At 40.8% G+C, this 24,598-nt stretch overlaps 1 protein-coding gene across 4 annotated transcripts in view; it reads right to left on the bottom strand.

Moving 5' to 3' along the window:
* LOC148137451 (uncharacterized) overlaps window positions 1-23,996 on the bottom strand; it is a 77,952-nt gene extending 53,956 nt beyond the window's left edge. For 2 of the 4 annotated variants that reach the window (XM_087982285.1, XM_087982291.1), the window contains exon 1: window positions 23,889-23,996. In XM_087982285.1, the coding sequence (XP_087838411.1) occupies window positions 23,889-23,943 (55 nt within the window). In that variant the 5' untranslated portion in view covers window positions 23,944-23,996. The remainder of the gene's footprint in view (window positions 1-23,888) is intronic. The other 2 variants (XM_087982287.1, XM_087982289.1) reach the window with 2 other exon arrangements.
* Window positions 23,997-24,598: the final 602 nt, after the last annotated feature.

The following is a 24,598-nucleotide window of genomic DNA, read 5'->3' as shown; positions in this document are numbered from 1 at the left end:
TCGCTTTCCTTGGATTCATACAAAGGAAAACTGATCTGACCTCTGATACAGTGACTTGGATAGGTTCATCAGGACTTGTCGGACTAGGTGTTATCTCTCTGCCGCAATTCTGCTCAAAGCGAGCATAGAACGTGTTGAGATGATCTGGGAGGGATGTGTCATTGTCTGCTAACTTGCACTGTCTCTTTTTAGAAGCTGCGATGTCACTCAGTCCTTGCCATGGTCACCGGGTATCTGCTGGGCGCCAGGTGACTAACCCAGTTATATTTTACTGACTTCTCTTAACCATTAATACAATCATAATCATAAAGTCCACTGAGTGTGGAAACATGTCATTTGGCCTACTGAGTCCTTACCAACCCTCTGAAGAGCATCCCACCAAGACCCAACACTCCCCCATCCTATCCCTGTAACCCTAGATTTCTCATGGCCAATCCACCTGACCTGCACGTCTTTGCACTGTGGGAGGAATATCAGATCACCCAGAGGAAACTCGTGCAGACATGGAGAAAATGTACAAACTCCACACCGGCAGTTGCCCAAGGCTGGAATCAAACCTGGATCCCTGGTACTGTGTGCCACCGTGTTGTGCTGTACCTTGTGCTTTCCTGTTGAGAAATAACAGCTCACCGAATGCTCACTGTAGGTAGCAATATAGAGGTCAAATATAAGCAACAAGTTGATCTGAAAATGGAATCAAATGCCAAAGGGGGATTAATGCCAGAAATACAGGAAACTTGCTTCTTGAAACTTGGTTCTTTGCATGTCTGCCAGTCTCTGTGTACCTAAATTAGCCAAAAACCTATCTGCTTGCAAAATAATGTGACACAACTTAAAGAAGAGAGAATGCTCAAGATTATACATGATGGTGCTTTGCTGTGCTGTTCACATTGAGATAGGTTGAACAGCTGAGTCAATTTGAACAAACTCCCAAAACAGGGTAGAGTGAAACTCAAATCATCACCAGCACAGACAGCAATTTCAAAACTGGAACACTGTCTGATCAAACTATTGCAGAATCTACTTAACAGAGAAGGGTAACAAACCTAACAGTGCTGTGAATCTAATGTCATCAACTATGTAAGACATAGTTCTCACTCATAGGCTTGTCAACTTAGTTCTGTGTACTTTATCAACTAGCTTTCACTAATGTTGAACTGACATCGGAGTTCCATAGTACCTCGTCAAATTACTAGATTTCATGTTTATGTTGCACAATGATAGGTTTCATACCAGGATTGTCAGAGCTGCACAGCAAATGTTTCACATTATTTTCATGTTTTGTAGGCCCTCCTCCCTTGCATGTCTAATCTTCTTGCTTAACCATTGAAATATTTATTTTAAAAGTTTTGCTTCAGTTACACAAGGTTACAGCAAACAGCATCAAAACTCGGGTTAATTCTGATTGGTTTAAAGGATTCCAATTGGTTTTCTCCCCAACTCTTAAATTAAGAGGAACTAGTTGTCTGGTCACAATTGTCATGTCATTCTAGGATATGGACCCAATAATAGGTTGGCTATATACCCTAGAATGATGCGACAATCATGTCACAAGCAACAGTTTCCAAATTGACACTAGAGGTGTAGTCCTAATTGAATAAAAGCTTCTGTTGTTGTCAATATATAGTTAAGACCTGTAACTCACAGCTGCCATAGCAAACCTATGCTCCCTGTGTTGTTGCCTGGAGCTTAGTTTCACATCTAGACTGGAAGGATATAAGTTCAAACCCCACAGATCTGTTTACATCATCTAGACTGATATACCAGCACAGTCCTGAGGGAGTACCACACTGTCAGTGGTGCTGGCTTTCAGGCAAGAGATTAAAACAAAGACCTGGAGGTGATTGGGAAGGGATCCTATAGCTGGGGTGGGATGGCTGGGAGGATAGCATTGTCATTGATATTCTGGTTACTACTTATCCCTCAACTAACATGCTGCAAAAAGTGATCCAGCCATTCCCTCTGCATCGTTTGTAGGGAAGCTATTGAGTGCAACTCAGCTGCTGGCTTTCTATATTATAAAAATGACTAACTTCAATTTCTAATTAGCTATGAAGTGTTTTGGAACACCCTAAGGTTTTCAAAGGCATTATATGTGGAAGCAAGTGTTTGTTTGTTTATCAGTGAGAAATGCAGGCTAATATCACCACACGGCACTGCTTGGCTTTCTCATGTACTAGTCTGCTTGTCGCGTTGTTAACCATATATAGCGGGAGCCATGCATTACTGCAATGAACAACGCATAGCTTTCAAGCTTCTTGGTGATCAGTTCAGCAAGATCAGTTTCAGAGAGCATTGTTTTACTTCTTCTAGACACGTACACTTGATGCAGTGTGATCCGACCCACAAAGCTAGTCCTGGCAGGAAAACTACAGAGAACAGGATTCCCTTATAAGACGATGCCAGATATTACTGTTGAAACAAGGTAATGACTTGGAAAGGAGATTTGAAACTGTATGAGTGTGAAAAAAATATCTGGGAAGGATTTTCACTTTCCAGACCATTTTCTTGCTTCTAAGAGCCTTATTTTGATTCTTCTTGTTTTTATCCATGGGGTGTTGGCATTGCAGGTTGGCCAGCATTTAGTGCCCAACCCCATGCCCAGTTCCCTTTGAGAAAGTGGAGGCGAGCTGGTTTCTTGCTGCAGTACTCTTATCAGTAAGCAGCTCTGTGTTTGTGTGGGGAGTCCAGTTGAGTTTCTAGTCAATGATAACCCCCAGTATGTTGATAGCAGGGGATTCAGTGATATTAACACCATTGAATGTCAAGGGGCTCCTCTGGGTCAGTTGATAATCAGTGTGCCTGTCAATATCTGCAAGCCAACTGAGTTGAGGCTAGCAGGCTCTGGAAGGATAAATGGCCTGAGTTCCTGAAATCAAAAAGGCCGAGGGGCTAAAAAGCACATGATTTAGGGTCTAGGAAATCAATCTTATGCTCAGCATGGAGATGGTTACCAAAGTTTCTGGTTAAATGGAGCAAGGGTGTACAGTGCTGTACTCACAATAGTGCATCCATCATATGTTCCCTTAAAAATTTGTCCTCTCAAAGACCTGCGAACATTAAGATAACCTGGACGATTGATTTTTTCTGCCCTTTATTCTAAGTTGCTTCCTTGCAGCATTCAAAGTGTGCACAATGATAAAGCATTAACATGTTATTGTCTGTCCAAGGGGACCTAAAAGACTTTTGTGATACTACGGTACACTACACTTCAAAGAAAGTATTGGCACTAAAATGCTTTGGGACATCTTGAATGTTGTAAAGTTTATATGTTTAGTTTTCCTCAGCTATACAGTTTCTGAGTATGCAGGAGTCTTATACGATGCTTTAACGTGTCTATACTCCCCTTCCAGCTCAGTTCCAGTCTGTTTGTTATCTTTGAGTCAATACCCAGGCTGAACTAAACAAGCACATTGGGTCATGGATCAGTTACCAGACTGTCATAATCAAATACAAAACAATTGAGCACAACATGAGAGAAAGAACAGTGATTTGAAATACTTTCTGAGCTGCGTGTCAAAGAGCACCACCTCCCAGATTTTATTTTTCCTGTTTGACATTACTGGTCAGCAATTTTCTCGGAATGCTTCAACTCTGTCTCTATAGTTGCAGCGTAAGTGCAATGGTGGGCCCCCAAAGAATAAGCTTTCTGATGACATCTAACGGTGGAACCAGAGTAACAAAGTTGCTGTCATTACTACTCAAGTAACCACATTACTGTTTCGCCCCTCAGTGAAATGGTTACATTGGTAATTGGTAACATTTTTTATCATGCAGATTACGTCTGGTATGTAAATGTCTTCCAGCTGAAAATATGTGGTACAAGGGAGTGCCAGCACGGGTATACTGCTGTTTTAACATAGAGTCACAGAGATGTACAGCGTGGAAACAGCTCCTTCGAGCCAAATCATCCACACCGACCAGTTATCCTAAATTAATCTAATCCCATTTGCCAGCACTTGGCCCATATCCCTCTAAACCTTTCCTATTCATATACCCATCCAGATGCCTTTTAAATGTTGTAATTGTATTAGCCTCCACCACTTCCTCTGGCAGCTCATTCCATACATGCACTATCTAGGAGAAAGTGAGGACTGCCAATGCTGGAGATTGGCACAATGGCTCAGTGGTTAACACTGCTGCCTCACAGTACCAGGGACCCAGGTTTGACTCCAATCTTAGGTGGCTGTCTGTGTGGAGTTGGCACATTCCCCCTGTGTCTGGGTGCTCTGGTTTCCTCCCACAATCCAAAGATGTGCAGGTTGGTGAATTACCCATGCTACATTGCCCATAGTGTTCAGGGATGTGTAGATTAGGTGCATTAGTCAGGGATAAATTTGGAGTAATGGGTTTGGGTGGGAGGGTTGGTGTGGACCTGTTTGGCTAAAGGGCCTGTTTCCACACTGTGGGAATCCTAAGAAAAGAGTGGTGCTGGAAAAACATAGCCAGTCAGGCAGCATCCGAGGAGCAGGAGAATTGATGTTTCAGCCCTGATGAAGAACACATGCCAGAAACATTGATTTTCTGCCTGGCCAGCTGTGCTTTTCCAGCACCACACTCTTCGAAACATGCACCATCCTCTGAGTGAAAAAAATCCCTCTTAGGTCCCTTTTAAATCTTTCCGCTCTCAACTTAAATCCTTTCCCTCTAGTTTTGGATTCCCCCACCCCAGGGAAAATATCTTGGCTATTCACACTATCCATGTCCTTCATGATTTATAAACCTCTATAAGGTTTATAAAACCTCAGCCTCTGACACTCTCGGGAAAATAGCTTCCCCCTATAGCTCAGCACCTCTGTAAATCTTTTCTGTGCACTTTCAAGTTTAACAACATCTTTCCTGTAGCAGAGAGACCAGAATTGGATGCATTATTCCATGGTTGGCTGAACCAATGCCCTATACAGGCCCAACATGACCTCCCAACTCCTAAATTCAAAGCACTGACCAATAAAGGCAAGCATACAAAACGCCTACTTAACTAACTTGTCCACCTGCAACTCCACTTTCAAGGAGCTATGAACCTACACTCCAAGTTCTCTTTGTTCAGCAACACTCCCCTGAACCTTACCATTAAGTGTATAAGTCCTTTTCTGATCTGCCTTTCCAAAGTGCAGACTAATCGGAATGACACAATAAAAACACAGTTTGGGTGAAGAAATAGACTTTTGAAAAAGATAACTATGATGATTAGAGCTTAAAGAATCGAGGCAGCTAGAATACCTTCTGAGGCCCACACCTCAAAGGTTCATTTGAAGATGTAGTAAGTGCTGAGTAAACACGATTCAGCACTAAATGACAATCTCCCACAGAAAAGCTACAAGATGGGAAACTGGACAAAAATACAGGTCAGAAGACTGGTTCTGATGGTCTGAAGGTATTATCACTGGACTGTTAATCCAGAGATCCAGGTAATATTTTGGGGACCTGGGTCCACATCCTGCCATGGCAGATGGTGGAATCTGAATTCAATAAATATCTGGAAAGGCGAGTCTAAGGATGACAAGGAAATTGTTGTCGATTGTTAACAGAAAGCCACCTGGTTTATGAATATCTTTTAGGGAAGGAAATCTGCCATCCTTACCTGGTCTGGCCTACATGTGACTCCTGACCCACAGCAATGTGGTTAACTCTTAACTGTCCTCTGGGTGATAAATGCTCTCATCCTCATGCTGTGAATGAATAAAAGAACTTTGCAGCTTCAGAAGAAATATCTAGTGTGGACATTGACACTGATGGTGATGGAGAGAGGTTTCTGTGGCTGAGCTGGATTACAAGGGGTTCAAGTGGACATTAACTTTAACTGGCAAGTGGCTTTATAAAGAATTATGAACGCTTATGCTATGATGATGCAGCAACCTCCCCAACTTCAGGCAGCCCACTTCTTATCTGAAGGCCATAAAATCCTGCCTCGAAATGTAGGCACTGTTGTGAGTGAGGGAAATGCAGCAGCTAATCTGTGCACAGCACAATCTCACAGATTTTTTAAAAAGTGGTAACCACCAAAACGTAATTTTGTCTTGAACTCACAAGGGATGCATTTCTGCAGAGAAAGCAGAAATGTGTCCCCTTGCTGTTATACATTTGTTCTTTGTCAGCTTGCATTTCAAATAAACATCCTGACTACTTGCTTAATTGCTGCACTCAGTGATATTGAGTGTTATTCTTGAACAAACGTTTTTGTTCAGTTTTTCTAAGTTCATTTAACATGTTACGGTTTAATGTCCTTGACAACTTTCCGCAACCAAATATCTCTAAAAATAATCCTGTGTACATCATTTGACATCTTATGAGCAATGTTGATAAAGTGCATGGGGAAGAGCCAGATTTCTACTGTACTCTCTCAAAACAAAGCAAAAGTTCTATTTTTACACAAGAACCTTTTAATAGGAATTACTCAGAGGCATTAAAAATGTTCCTTCCACAGCGTCTTATTCCATGCAAGTACCATTAAGATTGTTGCAGTCCGGAGTCAGAATAATGCAGTCTGCAGGTATGGCACCATGCTGTGGTTCTGAGGTTTAGTTTAATTTAGCTTAGCATCAGCCAGACTAATCCAGCTAGCCAAAATGGGAGCTATACTGCACGTTTCTGAAAAGAAACTACGCACTTGTAAGTAAGCCAATATTTTTTCTTCAAAATTGGTGTGTGTAAAGACCTAGCAATGTTCCCTTGCACTTTCTCCCCTCTGCAACATACGATCTGAGCCAAGTTCTGACTGAACAGCAAATGTTCAGCTTGACTAATCCCATGAAATCTGAGTTGGCTTCAACATTTGATTCAGTTCAGGCTGATATATAAAATAATTGAGCTTGTACCCTTGTTTTTTTTTTCAAATCACCAGGTGGCAGGAAAACATTCAAAATGCTTAGATTATATCAGGCCGATAAACCTTAGTTTACTATTTCTTTTCTAAATGATGGGACAGAAAAATTTGCATTTCTATAGTGCTTCATGAACCTGGAATATCTTTGAAAAAAAAAACAAAAGCAATCTAAGGACCTTTTAAAGTGTAACATTGCTCAATTTGGAAATACAATATCCCTATTTTTGAAGGAAGCTCAGCAATGTAATAATGATAGAATAATTCTTAATGTCAAATTATGTTAAGGAATCAGTCAATGGCAGACATTTAATGTGGTATTTCAAATTATGCATTAAAAGTGCATTCCAATGAGAAAGTAAAAGTCCAAGGGGAGGACCTATCATCTGTGATTAATCAACAGAGTTAAAGTTAGTTTCAAACTTAAAGAACAAGCATATAAGTTCACAAGGATGGGTGGCAGGTCAGAAAAATTGTCAGAATTTTTTTTTAAAAAGCAAAGAATGTCTAAAAGATTAATAAGGAGGGGAATATGGGAGAAAGTTAACTAGAAGCAGAAAAACAGAGTTCTTATAAATATTTAGGAAGAAAAGAGTATGTTAAGTGGTCTTATAGAAAGTGCATCTGGTGAATTAGTAATGGAAAATAAAGAGCTGAAAATGTGTTGCTGGAAAAGCGCAGCAGGTCAGGCAACATCCAAGGAGCAGGAGAATCGACATTTCGGGCATGAGCCTTTCTTCAGGAAAATTTGGAGCCCTTCTCCAATGGAAAATAAAGAGCAGGCAGATGAACTGAATAGGTATCTTGCATTGGTCTCAACTATAGGGGAAACAAGTGACATTGTGGAATTAGTTGTTAACCAAGAAACAAAGGAGGGGGGGGCAAGGACTCAAAAAATTACAATCACCAGGGAGGTGGTACTGTTCAATTATTGGAGCTGTAAGCTGACAATACTGATGGACTTCATCTTATGTCTTAAAATAAAAGACCAGTGAGATAGTTGATGCACTGGTTCCAATTTTCCAAAGTTCCTGAGATTTGGGGAAGGTTCCATTAGATTCAAATTGGTTTCACAGGTTGACACAACATCCAGGTGCCAAAGGGCCTATGCTGCGCTGTATGTTCAAGATGGCTTAGTGGTATTATTGCTGGGCCATTAATCCAGAGACCCAGATACTGTTATGGGAGCCAGGGTATGAATCCCATCATGGCAGATGGTGGAATTTGAATTCAATAAATTTCTAGAATTAAAAGCCTAATAATCAATTATCAGGAAAAACCCATTTGGTTCACTAATGCTCTTCAGGGAAGTAAACTGCCACCCTTACTGGGTCTGGACCACATGTGATTCCAGACCCACAGCAATCTTGTTGACTCTTAACAATCCTCTGCGATGGCCAATAAATGCTGCCCAAGAATGAATATATAAAAAAATCATAGCTACTCAGCAGCCAGGCTAACTGGAAGTCCAAGAGGGAAATCATAGGAAATCTCGAAGTGCATTGTTTAGTGACAAGCTGCTGTTAGTGATAAAATATCTTAAAACCAGAAAAACATATTGTTTATAGAAAAGACGTAGCCCATCTAGATTTCAGTAAGGACCCCAACCAAAGAGAAAGTAAAATTAAATCAAGCCAAAGTAAACTAAATTATTCAAGTAAACTGAAGAAAATAAAGTTATCATAAGAGAAGTAAAATTTAGTAAAATTTATTCTAAAGGCAACAATTCATTTTTAGAGTTTTATAATGACAGGTCAGTAGGCCAATAGGAACGTACATCCAGCAGATTGTATGGATTTATCACCATATGACCCATCTGCAGGAAATGTCTTCGGTTGTACCAGCGTGAGTCTTGGGTTTAACAACTTGAGTAGCGGCTGGAGTCACGGTTATGTATCTATAAGGCAGAGGACTATATGGTACAGGGAGGTAATCACATCCCAGGTTAGAAGCATGCAGGCAGAGAGGGAATGGATAACCTAGGAAGGTAGTGCAGGAGTCCCCAGATCCATTCACCTTGCTAATGGGTATTCCATTTGGAAACTGGTGAAGACGTTGGTTCCGTGGGGGGGGTGTAGCCAGATCCCAAGCAATGGCACCACAGCCATCTCAGCTGTGTGGGGGTCAGGGTGGAGTGCTGTTGAAGAAGAATGGATGGACAATAGGGCTGGAGGGTTACATCATCAGAGGATCAGGCAAGCAACATTGAACATGGCTCTAGTAAGATTCATTGCCTCCCAGTTGCCAGGGTCAAGAATGTCATGGAGCAGCTGTAGGATGTCTTTCCAGGTGAAGGGGGATCAGCCAGAAGTTGCGGTTCAGTGTGGTATTATCACACACGTCTGGAGCAGATGGGACTTAACCCAGGCCGCCTGGCGCAGAGGTAGGGACACTACCATGGTACCATGAGAGCCCTAGCTTGGGGCAAAGTATTAATCAGGAGATTAGAGAAACCTACAGCATGGGTAACGCAGTTATCTTGAGTGACGTGAATCTGCATAAAGACTGGATAAACCAACTGAGCACTAAAGGGTTAGAGGACAAGTTTCTGGCAAGTCTTAGGGATGGTTTACTAAAGTATTGTTTTGAAGAGGGGATCAGAGGGTAGGCTATTTTAGTATTGCATGATGTGAAAGGCCTAATTGAAAATCTTGTGGTAAAAGTATCTTCAGGAATGAGCGATCACAAAATGATAGAATTTTTCATTATGCTTGAAAGGTGAGGTGGTTCAACCTGAAGCAAGGGTGCTAAATTTGAATAACAAAAACTGAAACTCCATGTGACTCAAATTTGACTGAGGTGGATGGGAAAATACATTTATAACAATATGGGTGGCGCGGTGGTTAGCACTGTTGCCTCACAGCGCCAGAGACCGCCTCAGGCAACTGACTGTGTGGAGTTCGCACATTCTCCCCGTGTCTGCGTGGGTTTCTTCCAGGTGCTCCAGTTTCCTCCCCCAGTCCAAAAAAGTGCAGGTTAGGTGGATTGGCCATGCTAAAGTGCCCGTAGTGTTAGGTGAAGGGGTAAAATGTAGGGGGGTCGGTGTGGACCTGTTGGGCCAAAGGGCCTGCTTCCACACTGTAAGTAATCTAATTTAAAAACTGTGCAGTGACAATGGATGGTCTTTATGGACCTATAGTAGGAAAATTATTCAAACATTTTATAAAGGATATGATAAGTGGATGCTTGGATAATAGTTATCTAATTTTTTTTCCTTTATTCATTTGTAGGATGTGGGCATCACTGGCCGGCCAGCACTTATTGCCTGTCCCTACTTGACCCTTGAGAAGGTGGGGGTGAGCTGCCTCCTTGAATTGCTGCATTTCATCTGCTGTGGGTTGAATCAGAATGCCATTAGGGAGGGAATTCCATGATTTTGACCCAGCAACAGTGAAGGAATGGCGATATATTTCCAAGTCAGGATGGTGAGTGGCTTGGAGGGGAACTTGAAGGTGGTGGTGTTCCAGTGCGTCTGTTGTCCTCGGCCTTCCAGAAGAAAGTGGTTGTGGGTTTGGAAAGTGCTGTTTGAAGATCTTTGGTGAATTGATTGGGCATAGTCAGCATGGATTTGTGAATGGGAAATTGTGTTTGATGAAGTTGGAAGTTTTTTGAAGGTGTTACTAACAAACTTGATGAAGGTGAGACAACGGACATTTAATACTTGGATTTTTAGAAGGCTTTTAATAAGGTCTGACTTAATAAGGGAGGTTGCTTCGCAAAATTAAAGCACATGGTTTGCAGAGAAATGGCGGGAGAGTGGTGTTGAGAAACATATCAGCTATGATAGAAGGGCAGTTCAGACTCAATGGGCCAAATGTCCTAATTCTGCTCCTATTTCTTACGGTATAGAAGGAAATGTACTGGCAGGGATTAACTAACAGGCAGAGAATGGAGAGTAGGAATACATGGGTCATACTCATGTTGGCAGGCTATAACGAGTGGGTGCTGATAGATTCATACTTGGGCCTCAACTGTTCACTACATATCTCAAAGATTTAGATGTGGGGACCAAATGTAATATTTCCAACTTCACATATGGTGGAAAGCTAATTGGTAATGTGTGTTATGAAGAGGAAATTTCTGGTGCTGTGAGTCACTAAGCAGCACAATAGCTCAGTAGGCAACACTGCTGCCTCACAGCACCACGGACCTAGGTTTGATTCTAGCCTCGGGCTAGAATTTTTGCACATTCTCCCTGTGTCTGCGTCGGTTTCCTCAGAAGGCTCCGGTTTCATCACACAGCCCAAAGATGTCCAAGTTAGGTGTACTGGCCATGGGAAATGTAAGGTTACAGAGACAGGATAAGGGGTGGGATACTCTTCGAAGCTCAATGTGGACTCAATGGGCTGAATGGCCTGTTCCCACACTGTAGGGATTCAATGTATAAAGTGGCCCCAGGAGAATTTGAACAGGCTTAGCGAATGAGCAAGAACACGACAAATGGAATATAATGTGGAAAGATGTGAGGTTATCCACTTTTATTGGATGTCCAAAGGGACCTAGGTTTCTTGCCAATAAGTTACTGAAGGTCAGCATGCAGATATAGCAAGCTATAAGGAAAGCTCATGGAATGGCAGCCATAATTGCAAGAAGTTTTGAGTACAGGAGTAGTGAAGGTTTGCTTCGATTGTATAGAAAATGGAATAGACCACATCTAGAGTACTGAGTGCATTTTTTGTTTTCCTTGTCTCAGGAAGGATATTGTTGAATTGAGGAAGTGCAACAAAAGTTCATCAGACTTGTTTCTGATAGGCAGGACTGCACTATGAAGAGAGATTGAGCAAACTGGGCCTGTATTCTCAAGAGTTTCAAACAGTGAGACATGATCTCATTAAAACCTACAAAATGTTTTTAAGGATAGCAAGTTTACAGATGACTCTAAGATTGGTGGAGTAGCAGATTGTGAAGGAGACTGACAGAGAAGGCAGCAGAATATAGAAAGATTAGAGAGCCGAACAGAGAAATGGCAGATGGAATTCAAGATTCAATTCAAGAGCGAGCTATATGGTTAATGAAAAAGCCCTGAGGAAAACTGATGTACAGAGAGATCTGGGTGTTCAGACCCATTGTACCCTGAAGGTGGCAATGCTGGTCAATAGAGTGGTCAAGAAGGCATGCGGCATGCTTTCCTTCATTGGACGGAGTATTGACTACAAGAGTTGGCAGTCATGTTACAGTTGTATAGAACTTTGGTTCAGCTACATTTGGAATACTGCATACAGTTCTAGTCGCCACATTACCAAAAGAATATGGATGCTTTGGAGAGGTGCAGAGGAGGTTCACCAGGATGTTGTCTGGAATGGAGGGCACTAGCTATGAGGAGTTGAGTAGATTAGGATCATTTTCATTTGAAAGACAGAGGTTGAGGGGGAGACCTGATTAGGTCTACAAAATCATGAGAGTACAGACAGGGTGAATAACAAGAAGCTTTTTCCCAGAGTGCAGGACTCAATTACTAAGGGTCCCGAGTTCAAGGTGAGAGGGGAAATGTTTAAAGGAGATATGCATGGAAAGTTCTTTACACAAAGGGTGGTGGGTACCTGGAATGCGTTGCCAGCAGAGTGATAGAGTTGGGCACGAAAGCAACATTTAAAATACATCTAGACAGATACATGAATGGGTAGGGAGCAGACAGATACAGATCCTTAGAAAAAAGGGGACAGGTTTAGATAGAGGATCTAGATCGGCGCAGGCTTAGAGGGCCGAAGGTCCTGTTCTTGTGCTGTAAAGTTCTTTGCTGTTTGTTCTTTAATAGACAAGGTAGATGCAAGTAAGATGATCTCCCCAGCAGCACAGCCTAGGACCAGAGGACAAGCATTGAAAATAAGGAGTTAGTTGACATTTAGGACCGAGATGAGGAGAATTTGTTTTTCCCTCTAAGGGTTATGAATCTTTTAAAGTCTTTACCCACACACCTCTGGAAGCTAGCTCAGTCTTTGAGTATGTTTCAAGTTGAAATTGGTAGATTTATAATTACAAATAGTCTATAGGATATGAGGATAGTATGGGTGAAAGGAATTGGAAAGAATTAAAAAGAAGCGTTCAATTGCCATAATTGTATTACACTGAGAGTAGGCTCAATGTCCTATGTCTATCCCTGTATTACTATGGTGTAGTAGATAACATATTAGCATGGGTTAGAAGATTGACTAGCTAATAGGAAATCAAGAGTAGCCATAATTGGGTCATTTTATTGGTTGGCAAGAGTAACTTGAGTAGTTAATGCCACAGGGTTCATTGCTGGGACCTTGATTTTTTGCAACTTATAGGAATGACTTGGATAAAGGAACTGAACATGTGGTTGTGACATTTTCTAATGATACAAAAATAGACAGAAAAGCAAGTTGTAAAAGAGATATGGATAGCTTAGTAAGTGGACAAATAGTGTATTCCATGAGAAAATATAAAATTGTTCCTTTTGGCAGGAGGAATTGGAAAAAGGAACATTATTATCTCAATGGTGAGAGTCTGCAGGGCTCTGACTTGCAGTGGATCTGGGTGTCCTAGTTCATGAATCACAAAAACAGCTAGTACAGAAAGTAATTAGGAATGCTAACAGCATGCTATTACCTCTTCTGAAGGGAAATGTTGTACACAAACGTAGGGAAGTTATGCTTCAGTTATACAGGGAATTGGTGAGGGCACATCTGGAATACTGTATATGGCATTGGTCTCCCTGTCTAAACAAGGAACTATGTGTTGGAAGCAATTCAGAGAAGATTTGTTAGGCTAACAAATCCAGGCATGTTGACTTATGAGAAAATTGTTACAAAAAATCCCTGGGTGAGGGTACCCAATTCATTAAGATTCTGAGCAGGATACCCCCAAATAGTTATGTTGCAAGATGAAGAGGGATGAACTGTCTCCCTTTCTTAATTCAAACCCATCTCTCAATCACTCATGGTTAACTTAAAATGAATATTTTACCTCATTGATAACATTCTCCAATCCAAATGTCATTATCGTTTAAAAGGAGCCAAATGACCAAGCTCTGCAAATTAGCCAACACACTTTTATCCTGTTTCATTCTAACAGTGATTTAACTGGCTTGCCTGGCTTCCAGTACTCAGAGTGAGAAATATCCTTCCTTTACTTGCATTGCAGGGCTGTTTAATGACTGTCCTTAAGCTGAGACGCTCAGAGCATATTTGTCCACATTAATGTATCAGCCTACAAATACACACAAACCAGGACTGCAAATTGTTTTTGACCCTGACTTATTCTTTTCCTGTAATAATAGACATAACCCACAGAAGATTGTTTTCTTGAGAACAGTCAGTCATCATAGTAAATCACAGCCAATTTGTTTTGAATGCCTTCTCTCCCTTTTGTAGGGTGCCTGTTTGTTGTTCACTTTCATGCACGGTGTTCCTCTCAAGGTGTTGTCAGAAAATCACTGAATTTGACATCTTTGGCTATATGTCTTTTATTTTAAGTAAATATTTGAATTCAAATGTCAAGGAATCCGGGACTGTGATCAGCTGTCAGTTTCAAACAGTAGAAGGCAATTTGACTGAAATAATAAGAGTCTGATGGATTTAGACAGGGTACATGTGGAAGGATATTTCCTCTTGTGGGAGAATCTAGAATTGGAAATTGCCATTCAAAAATAAGTGTCTAGATTAGGGCGGTGCTAGAAAAGCACAGCAGGTCAGGCAGCATCCAAGGAGCAGAAAAATCAACGTTTCGGGAAAAAGCCCTTCATCAGGAATAGGTAGGTGGTCATCCATTTGAGAGAATTTCCTCTTCCAAAGGACCACGAGTCTTTGGAACTCTCTTCTCTTGAAGGTAATGGACTCAAAGTCTTTGAAGGTTTGTAAGGCTGAGGTGGACAACTTCTTGGTAAGCAAGGGGTGGAAGGTAATCAGGGGTAGATAGGAATGTGCAGTTGATGTTACAATCAAATCAACAATGACATAATTAAATGCTCAAGGAGGCAAATGGCTTACACCTGGTCCTAACTAATGCATATTGTAGGAAAGTTGTGACAGCTTGTAAGGAAGTTGAACATACATACGATGGGTTTAAATGTTATCAGAGCTGTTTGGGTGATCAGATGGTAGCTAACATTTAGCAGGAGTGTCAAGAAATGAGTGGTCAAGTTTGTGTTGACTAAGGAATGAACTGCACTATATTGCCCAAAGCTTTTAAATTTCATGAAAAAGTAATGATCATGATTTATTTTGTACAAATAATTCTAAACATATAAATTCTAATAAGATTAATGTCGTTATTAACATAGCATCTGTGTCAGAAAGAAAGTTCAACTGAATCTGATAGATTTTAATGACTAACTGGCAATTTATTTCCTATTAAGTTCAATACTTTGGCAATCAAATTATATTGTAGTCGAAAAATGAATTGGCTCAGCTTGAAATAAGAATTTGCTACTTATTTAATTTGGTAACAGTGTAAGCTTCAAATGCTTTTGGGCCTCAATTCCAACTTTGTAAAACAGCCCCAGACATTACCTGCAGAAAATCACCCACCATAATGTGTACTGAGGAAGGATGAACATACTGAGAACTGAAAACAGAAAAGTAAGAAAGGAACACTCATTTCAAAAATGAACTCCACGATCCCCCAGATATCTCAAGATTAGATTAGATTAGATTACTTACAGTGTGGAAACAGGCCCTGCGGCCCAACAAGTCCACACCGACCCGCCGAAGCGCAACCCACTCATTCCCCTACATTTACCCCTTTACCTAACACTACGGGCAATTTAGCATGGCCAATTTACCTGACCTGCACATCTTTGGACTGTGGGAGGAAACCGGAGCACCCGGAGGAAACCCACGCAGACACAGGGAGAACATGCAAACTCCACACAGTCAGTCGCCTGAGGCGGGAATTGAACTCAGGTCTCTGGCGCTGTGAGGCAGCAGTGCTAACCACTGTGCCACCGTGCCACCCAAAGATGTTTATGTCCAGTCAAATACCTTTGCAGTATGGTTGCTGATGTAATGTAAGTATTTTGATAACGTTTGTTGAGGGGAAAATGTTAGCCTAGGCTCTGTTTTGGGATAAAAGATTCAAATCCCATTATGGGAAACAGGTGGAATTTTAAAATTTAATTAATTTGGACAATAAAATTAATCTCATGAACGGTGGCCAGGAAGCTGTTGCAAAAAAAAAAAAAATTTGGTTCACTAATGATCTTTTGGGAAGGAAAATGCTGTCCTTGCCAGGTCTGGCCAATGTCGAGAGTGTGGTGCTGGAAAAGCACAGCAGATCAGGCAGCATCCAAGGAACAGGAGAGTCAATGTTTCGAGCAAAAGCCCTTCGTGTGACTCCAGACCCGCAGCGATGTAGTTGAACTGTCCTGTGAGGTGGACAAACAAACCAAGCCTACACAGTTAGGTAGACTTTGGGGTTCAAGAAAATGATTCACTACCATCTTTCAAGAAGCAATGAAGGAAGCCTTACCTTGCCATTGATCCCAATGAAAGAATGAGAGAAAGTTCATGCAAAATTTGATTACACAACAGTACCATGTTTACAAATCCAAGGAATACTAAAGAGTCATTTGCTTTCCCTTTGGAAAATTTTCAACTTTTTCTAATTAGAAGCATACAGATTGGTACATTAATGGATCGGGATAGGCCGAATGGCCTCCTTCTGCATCGTAAAAATCCCATGGTTCTGTGGTTGATCAATGATTGAAATAAATTGCTGAATTGTAGAAACAGCTAGATGCTATAATCATAATATAACAGGTTGAGATTTGATTTCTCAAATGATAAGATTACATGTGGGCGGCACGGTGGCTCAGTGGTTAGCACTGCTGCCTCACAGTGCCAGAGACGTGGGTTCAATTCCCACCTCAGGCGACCGTCTGTGTGGAGTTTGCACATTCTCTCCGTGTCTGCGTGGATTTCCTCCCACAGTCCAAAGATGTGCAGGTCAGATGAATTGGCCATTCTAAATTGCCCATAGTGTTAGGTGCATTAGGTCTGGGTGGGTTACTCTTCGGAGGACTGGTGTGGACTTGTGGGCCGAAGGGCCTGTCCCCACATTGTAGTGAATCTAATCTAAATTGATGGGTCCAGTAGTGCAGCCCAGGCAGGACAATGAAGACAGATCTAGACCCAGAAACTAAGAAGAAGCAAACACACAGTTACTAAAATTGTTTCATTTCCTGAAGATTACACTGGGGGAATCTATTCCATCTAAGATTGTATGGTAGATGTTGCCCAGAGCAGTGTCATTTTTGCTGGTGACCATACCTGTGGAACTTGGCTTGGTCGTGCCTTACGTTCTCTTGGGAGTCATGTTATATCCTTTAAGAATTGTAAACTGTAGAGAAAGACAGTGTAGAATTCCAGAAGGACATGGACAAGTTGGGGAGTTGGTAGTTGGTGGCAGATGAGTTTCAATGCAGAGAAGAAATGTGAGTGATCCATTTTGGTAAGAAGAACATTGAAAAGATTTAGATTTAGACTTTATTGTCATGTGTACTCAAGTACAAAAGTTTTCAATGTCGCCACGCACAGCGCCATCTTAGGTACAAGTACCTAGTTACAAAAACTTAGGAACAAGGTAGAAACAAATAAGGAACAAAGTTAAAAATTAAACATTAAAGTCACTCTTAGTATTAAGTCAAAAAATAAAGTTAAAAATCACACAACACCAGGTTATTGTCCAACGGTTTATTTGGAAGCACTCCGAAAGCTAGTGCTTCCAAATAAACCTGTTGGACTATATCCTGGTGTTGTGTGATTTTTAACTTTGGACTCCAGTCCAACCAACACTGGCATCTCCAAGTTAAACAAATAAAGATATCAAGCTAAAATTGCAGGCTTTCTTAAGTCTTTCTTATGAAAAATAATATAAATTAAAAGATATACAATTCTAAAGGGGGTGTTGCAGGAGAGAGATATGTGTATAGATCACTGAAAGTAGCAGGAGAGGAAGAGAGAGAAAAAGTAATAGCTACAATTTTGGATTTGCACTTTTAATAATAACAGTTACTCTTTTGGACTGTAATTGTAACAACATCCATGCTCTTTCTCAAAGGACAAACTTTTGGCAAATTTAGTTATATTCCTGGTGACGACTTTTCATCCAGCACTTAGCTTTTCTCTCAGCCTAATTTGTCTCATTTGTTCATGCACCATGAAATTATTTTCAATGTTGATCCTTGAGCACATGCCATGAACTGCAAGCATGGGGCTCCCACCTGATTGCACTGGAATACCAAACACTCTTGTTGGAATATCAGCCAATCCAGTGTAAAAGCACACAAAATTTGTGTACAGTGCAACCAGAGTTTGTTGAGCATTTCTGTTAGTTTTGAAAATAACTCATGAGGAAACAAGCTATGTCCACAAGATCTCAGAATAAGTTAATAAACAGTGGGGTGCAGGTAATTATGCTTCTCTGCAGGTCCTTAAAAACACGCTAAGACTCAAGCTGAATCTCTTGGCTGCAGGGAAGGTTTTAAAAGGTTTTGAATTAATTTTAAAAATGTACAAGTCCTGACTGCTGTGCCGAGCAAGAAAATTTATTTAGGTTTTCAAATTTTTTCCATTCATTTAAAATCTGACTTTGGTGGATTAACATGAATTTAAAATTACCTCCTTTAACATTTTCAGCTCTAATGATCAAACTTTAGTGAGTTACCATTCTTAAGTAAAGCTATTGATCAACAGAATTTTGGTCACTGAATACGGGGGAGTGGGATTGAGGGAGAAGATCATTCAAGATTGTATCGAATGGTAAAGATGATTCAAAAGGGCTAGATGATCTATTCCAATTCTTAAGAAATTGTATCCTTGTATATTTTACCAAGCAACTTAAAAAAAAGGCTGGTGTGCCAGTCGAAAGCAGGTTTTGTGTTCGTCATTACACAATTTAGTTTGAATGGATTCATGGAGGATAAGCACTTTTCAAAATGGCCCAATTTCAAGCTAAAATTGCAAAGCTGACTCTCTCCCACCTTGTGTTTAATTAATATATTGCATGATTCATGTTCATCATAAGCAATGCAGTTCTGAAATGTTTTTCAAAGGTGTTTCAATATATTTCAATAAAGCCATGCAATTGTTATCTAAGTTTGTCATTAAAATTAATTTATAATTAATTCCCACTTTACAAACAATAAAAAGAATTTCAATTTTCCATAGAAACTTGCATACGTAATCTGAGCAAGTCGCCTACACAAGTCATCAGATGACATACTCGTGATGTAATAGTTATTTAATAGAAATTAAGAATTTGTTATTGTTGACTTTGCATTAAATCTACCAAACATGACTCTGCATTTTTACTAGCCTGTACAATGCTGAGATGTTCTACCAAGCAAACTAAGGGAGTAGCCCCTGCAAATGTGCAAATTGCAATGCACACTAAACCCATAGATCTGTGTTGTCTTGCAAGCAACACACCAATTTTCAGTGTCCAGCAGGCCTAACAACTTTAGCAAATATAAAGATTGACAAGGACTACTTAAAACAGGCCTGCACTGCTTATAACTAGCCTGCACCTCTTCGAGGGGATCTCCATTATGGCTGGGGTAACTTCTGGCAGTTGTCATGAAGTGACTACAAACTGGGAATTATTCACTTGTGTGGGATATAGGTGAATTAATGTTATTTCTGCAATTATAAGTTCTGATACAGAGTAAATGAATTCACATTAGTTTGGGATTGTTTCGGCCGAGAGCTGAATTAGCAAGAATGAGGAAATATATAATCCATTAAAAATGATATGTCAGCATGAGACGTGATTACAAAACAATGGTAGAAATACAGGCACTAGATAAAATGCTGTGAAGAGAGGCCTGTATAAACAGTAGGTTTCCCACTTGTACAGAGACACAGGAACAAACCCCAATTAAAATGGAGGCGGGGTCCCTTACAACATACCTCCAGAAAGTCCTTTGGGCAGGATGTTGTGGAATTGGCAAAATAATACTTGTACAAGGGAGAAAGATGATTAAATATTGTTGCTTTGTATGGACTAAGGAATCCATTCTTCGTCCCGCTGTCTTCTGGCCAAAGTACAGATCGGACGAAGACTGGGTTTGTGAGGGGCAGCGCAGATGGAGGGAGTAGATAATGGTAAGCAAAGGATGGGATGACGTCAAACAACCTTATGGGGGCCAGAGATAGGCATTTGTCACGGACAAGGCCGAATAAACAGAAATTGTGGGATCAGTCTTAAGGAAATGAGTGACGTAAGCGGAGGAGGGGGCAAACAATGAAATAAGAAAAAAATATAGGGATTCAAATTGTATAAATTTCGAGAGTTTGTTGGATTTGATGTGTATTTGTCATTGACTTACCTGGCATTAGACATTGCACCCACTTGCAAGTGTACAAATAAACGACACTACTGTTTCAGATTTTTGTCTCGGACTGAAATTATTGAAGTGAGTGAGCTTTGATTCTCACACTTGGGACACAACACAGGAAAGAGAGCCTTTGAACAATTGGTGTGTGCATTAGAACGTAACAAACAAGGAGTAAGAGTAGGCAATTCAACCCCTCAAGCTGCTCCCCGTTTGATACAATCATGGCTGATCCCATCTCAGCCTCAATTCCACTTTCTTGCCCACTCCCTATAACTAGTTACCCATTACTCATTAAAAATCCGTCTAACTTCTCCTTAAATTTATTCCAATTCTTAGCGTCCACTGCACCTTGGGATAGTGAATTCAACAGATAGTGGTGTAAAGAAGGACAGACATTGTGTATAGACATGGGATCAGGAGGCTGCTGGCACATTTTCAAAAGGCCATGGAAGTAGAGGTCAGCAAGGGGTCACGCCCTGAGGACTTGGATGCAGTGCTGCATGAAATTCAATGGCATTGCATGCATGCTCAAAGTTAACATATGCATCTTCAAATGGCATATCCTAGCACTGGCACCATTGGCCTCAGATTCTGCTCAATTGATCACATCTGCATTACTCACTTACTAACATTCTCCGACAATCAGGACACATACCTGAAATTCTTACCCTTCAATACACCTTCGTTCACAGCACCATTGCAAAACTTCCAAATCTCACAACTTGCACACACTGCCAGATATTCGACTATGTCGGACACATTAACCAAACAAATTGAGGACTCTGCCTGAAACACTACCCTCTCTCTAACCGGAAGAGGATAGGCCTGCTTGCAAGATGTGCAATTTGCCCAGGCGGTGCAGGAAAGCAAGGAGACAGTGCTGATAAAGATGTACCGTCAGTTAATTGCAGTCTGTAAACAGCTCAGATTCTGACCTACTGCAAACTTTCACGAGACAGCAAGGGGATGGAATCCTCCCCTGTGAGATAGAGGCATAGGTGGGCTTCAGCCAGAAGATGGGGCAAGGATAGCATAGATGCTGGCTTACCACAGGAACAAATAGCCCCATGGGCTATGCTGCAAAGGAATCCAATGAGCATTTTGATGATTGTACACAAAACAAAAAAAGTTCTCACTGCATCAGGAAGCATCCTTGTGTCATTGTCAAGGATCGTAGAGTCATAGAGCTGTGCAGCATGGAAACAGACCCTTCAGTCCAACTCATCCATGCCGACCAGATATCCCAACCTAATTTAGTTCCATTTGCCAGCACTTGGTCCATATCCCTCCAAACTTTCCCTATTCATATACCCATCCAGATGTCTTTTAAATGTTGTGATTGTTCCAGCCTCCACCACTTCCTCTGGCAGGTCATTCCATTCCACTCTCTACATGAAAAGGTTGGCACTTAAGTCATCCCCTCTCAACCCATCTAGTTTTGTATTCTCTTACCCTGCGAAAAAGACCTTCTTTATTCACCCGATCAATGCCCCTCATGATTTTAAAACCCTCTGTAAGGTCACCCCGTAGATCTGCTGTTCCAAGGAAAATAGCCGCAGCCTATTTGGAGGAGTCTAGCACGGATATGACACTGCACAATATAGAGGGCTGAGAGTCTATCCTTTCCAACAATGCACCCTTTGGACCTAACCACAAGCAGAGTCTGATAGTGAACATAACAACTTCTATTGCGACACCAGCAGCAATCACCTGACATTGGGATGCTGCAGTGAATGCTCAAACTTTATTCATGGCCCATTATGTTGCCATTATCACTGGGGTTGCCGAGTACAAATGCAGGGCTTCATAGCTGTTCACCAATGTGTTCTCCACCGGGTGACAAAGATTGTGTAAGTAACCAGCCCAGATGTGGACAGTAAAGCTGTGGGACTCCAAACCTCTCTCTGGAATCAATACTTTCTCTCCAAAGTCACATAGCTACAGTTGGAGAAAAGCAAAAGCCATGAAATGACTGATAATCAAAACCATTAAGAGGGGAAAAATATAAAAGAGACTTACAGGGCAACTTTTTCACACAGAGGGTGTTACGTGTATGGAATGAGCTGCCAGAGGAAGTGGTGGAGGCTGGTACATTTGCAACACTTAAGAGGCATTTGGATGGGTATATGAATAGGAAGGGTTGGAGGGATATGGGCTAGCAGATGAGACTAGATTGGGTTGGGATATCTGGTTGGCCTGGACGGGTTGGACCCAAGTCCAATCAAAAGAACAGCAACTCATTTATCATTTATTTTACATTGATAATGACTTTACTCAAGGCTGAAAATTAATGGAAGAGGTCACAGTTAGGGGACAAGTCTCGTAGCTGGCCTCAGGCAGTCCCTCTCAATCTAAATGATTGCCTCAGTTTTAAAGGTAAATGGTTGTGTGGTTCCTTATTCCTGATGGCTGTGCAGTGACCTTTGTTTGTAATTTGAACTGCAGGCAAGGATATTGTCAGTTGCAATGATCTCGGTCGATAAATAGTCTCATGACATTTCCCTACCTGTGCTTGTGCACGAAGGAGGTCATTAAAACTTTGAGTTTTCTCCTCTGGCAGTATATTGGAGCATGATTCCTCAATCTCAGGAGAGAACTGGCAAAGGACACCGAAATGTATTGAAATAACTAGCCCTTCTTACTAGTAACCAAAGAGAGAAGGCTAAATCTTGTGAGGCTGTATTCTTGGCATGAATATTTATTGTCAATGTTCTAGCAGTAGGAGTGGCCCAAAGTCTCACCCGATAATATAGGATTAGGAAAACACCGTGAATTTGAGGATATTTAAGAAGATGTACAATTTCCAAGAGAAATATTAATCAGTATTGGAATCAGTATAGTTCACAGATTTGGGCAGCTTTGCTAAATCCCTTATGTATCGAATTAACAAACCAGTCACTTTATCCTAACAGACAACATGCAAATTAGCATGAACAGAATAGTCAATGTATTTTGCTCATTGGCACAACGCCAAAATGCTTCCAGGAAATTCTGAATGCCCAAGTTTTCCATTGGCGTTGACTGCTGGAATGACCCATCAATACCCATAGGGTTGGTATTACAAAGCCACTATTTGAATGTGCTAGTGGAATGGTACCTGGCCAAACAACGTTTGTCAATTAATGGCTGTAGGAATAGTAAAGGAGCTAGGAATCTAAAGACTAACAAAATAGAGCATTTCACACAATAGCAAATACACTTACTTTTTTAATTCTGAAATTCACAGGTGGCCAACTTAAAACAGCACAAAATTCAACAAATTTATTTATATCTGTCAATGAAAAGCCAACTTACCACCCAAGCTATTTTATTGCTCAATTCAAACCTCTTGACTCAGGACACAAAGCCCTCGGTTCAAGTTTAGTTGGAACTGCTCTCTGAGTTTTGATTTCAGTGAAGATTTGCCAGGTCAATAATGAACTTTAAGGTTCTTCAGGGCATTCTTCAGATCAGAAATTGTAAGACTGGTCTACACTAAAGCAATCAAGATGATCCCAGATTTTCTCAAAGCTAGAAAATTGATAATGCCGAACAAAGGTAGTCAACATATGAAAGAAACTAACATTTACTGAATTCAGACCAATTCTTCATCAATTGCTGATAAACTTCAGGTTCTTTTTCTTTCACATTTAACAAGACTATCTGAACTTATGTAGTGTTGGTTACACAGGGAACTAGCAGAGCTAATAAACCGTAGATATAATCAACTACTTGCAATAACTTCTCAACAATAAAAAGTATCTTCAAAGTGAAACTAACATTTTTACTTACCAAGTGAGAGAATAAAAGCCAGTGAAATCATAAACTGGCTAAAAGACCAGGCCATTTTCTTGCCAAATCGAATCAACTGCCCCCTTAAATGTAGGTTGTAAGTGGTAAGACGTGTAAGAGATTGCAAAAAACTCATAAGGAAATGGCAACCACATCCTGTGAATGGTGCAAAAGATCAAACACTTCCTTTTTTGTTGGAACAAAGTGATTGCTTTTAAAAATACTGTAAGAACATAAAGCAAAACAAAATTTTTGAGTCCTGGTTCTTGGAACTATTTTCTTTAGAAAGTGATGCTCTGCAGTATCTATCTGATCTGATCAAATTAATTTTACAATCAATCCAGTTGTCATTCTACACATCATCTACTTCCTATGTTGAGAAGCAATTCATTTCCAAACTGTCCCATTCTGGATTATGGCAACCCAAATATAAGTGCTAAAGTTCCTTTGTTAATGTCAGCAATAGCAAGTTGCATTCATATAGCACCCCTAACATGGACAAACATCCCAGTGCACTTTGCAGAGTTGTATGAAGGAAATAGGTGCAGGGCCAAAGAACGAGCTGTTCAGACATTTGTTGAAAGGAACGCCTTTTAAGGAAGATAAAAGAAAGAAGAAAGGGAGATGGGATTGACAGAATGAATACTAGCAAAATAAAAAGAGAAAGCATTGGATATTTGATTGATTCCCTACAATGTGGAAACAGGCCC

This window comes from Chiloscyllium plagiosum, unplaced genomic scaffold, assembly GCF_037043375.1.
Source record: "Chiloscyllium plagiosum isolate Xiang-an unplaced genomic scaffold, Cpla_swu_hap1 HiC_scaffold_43, whole genome shotgun sequence".
In the NCBI taxonomy this organism is placed as follows: domain Eukaryota; kingdom Metazoa; phylum Chordata; class Chondrichthyes; order Orectolobiformes; family Hemiscylliidae; genus Chiloscyllium; species Chiloscyllium plagiosum.
The sequence above is the reverse complement of the archived record's forward strand: the minus strand, read 5'-3'. Positions and strand labels throughout refer to the sequence as shown.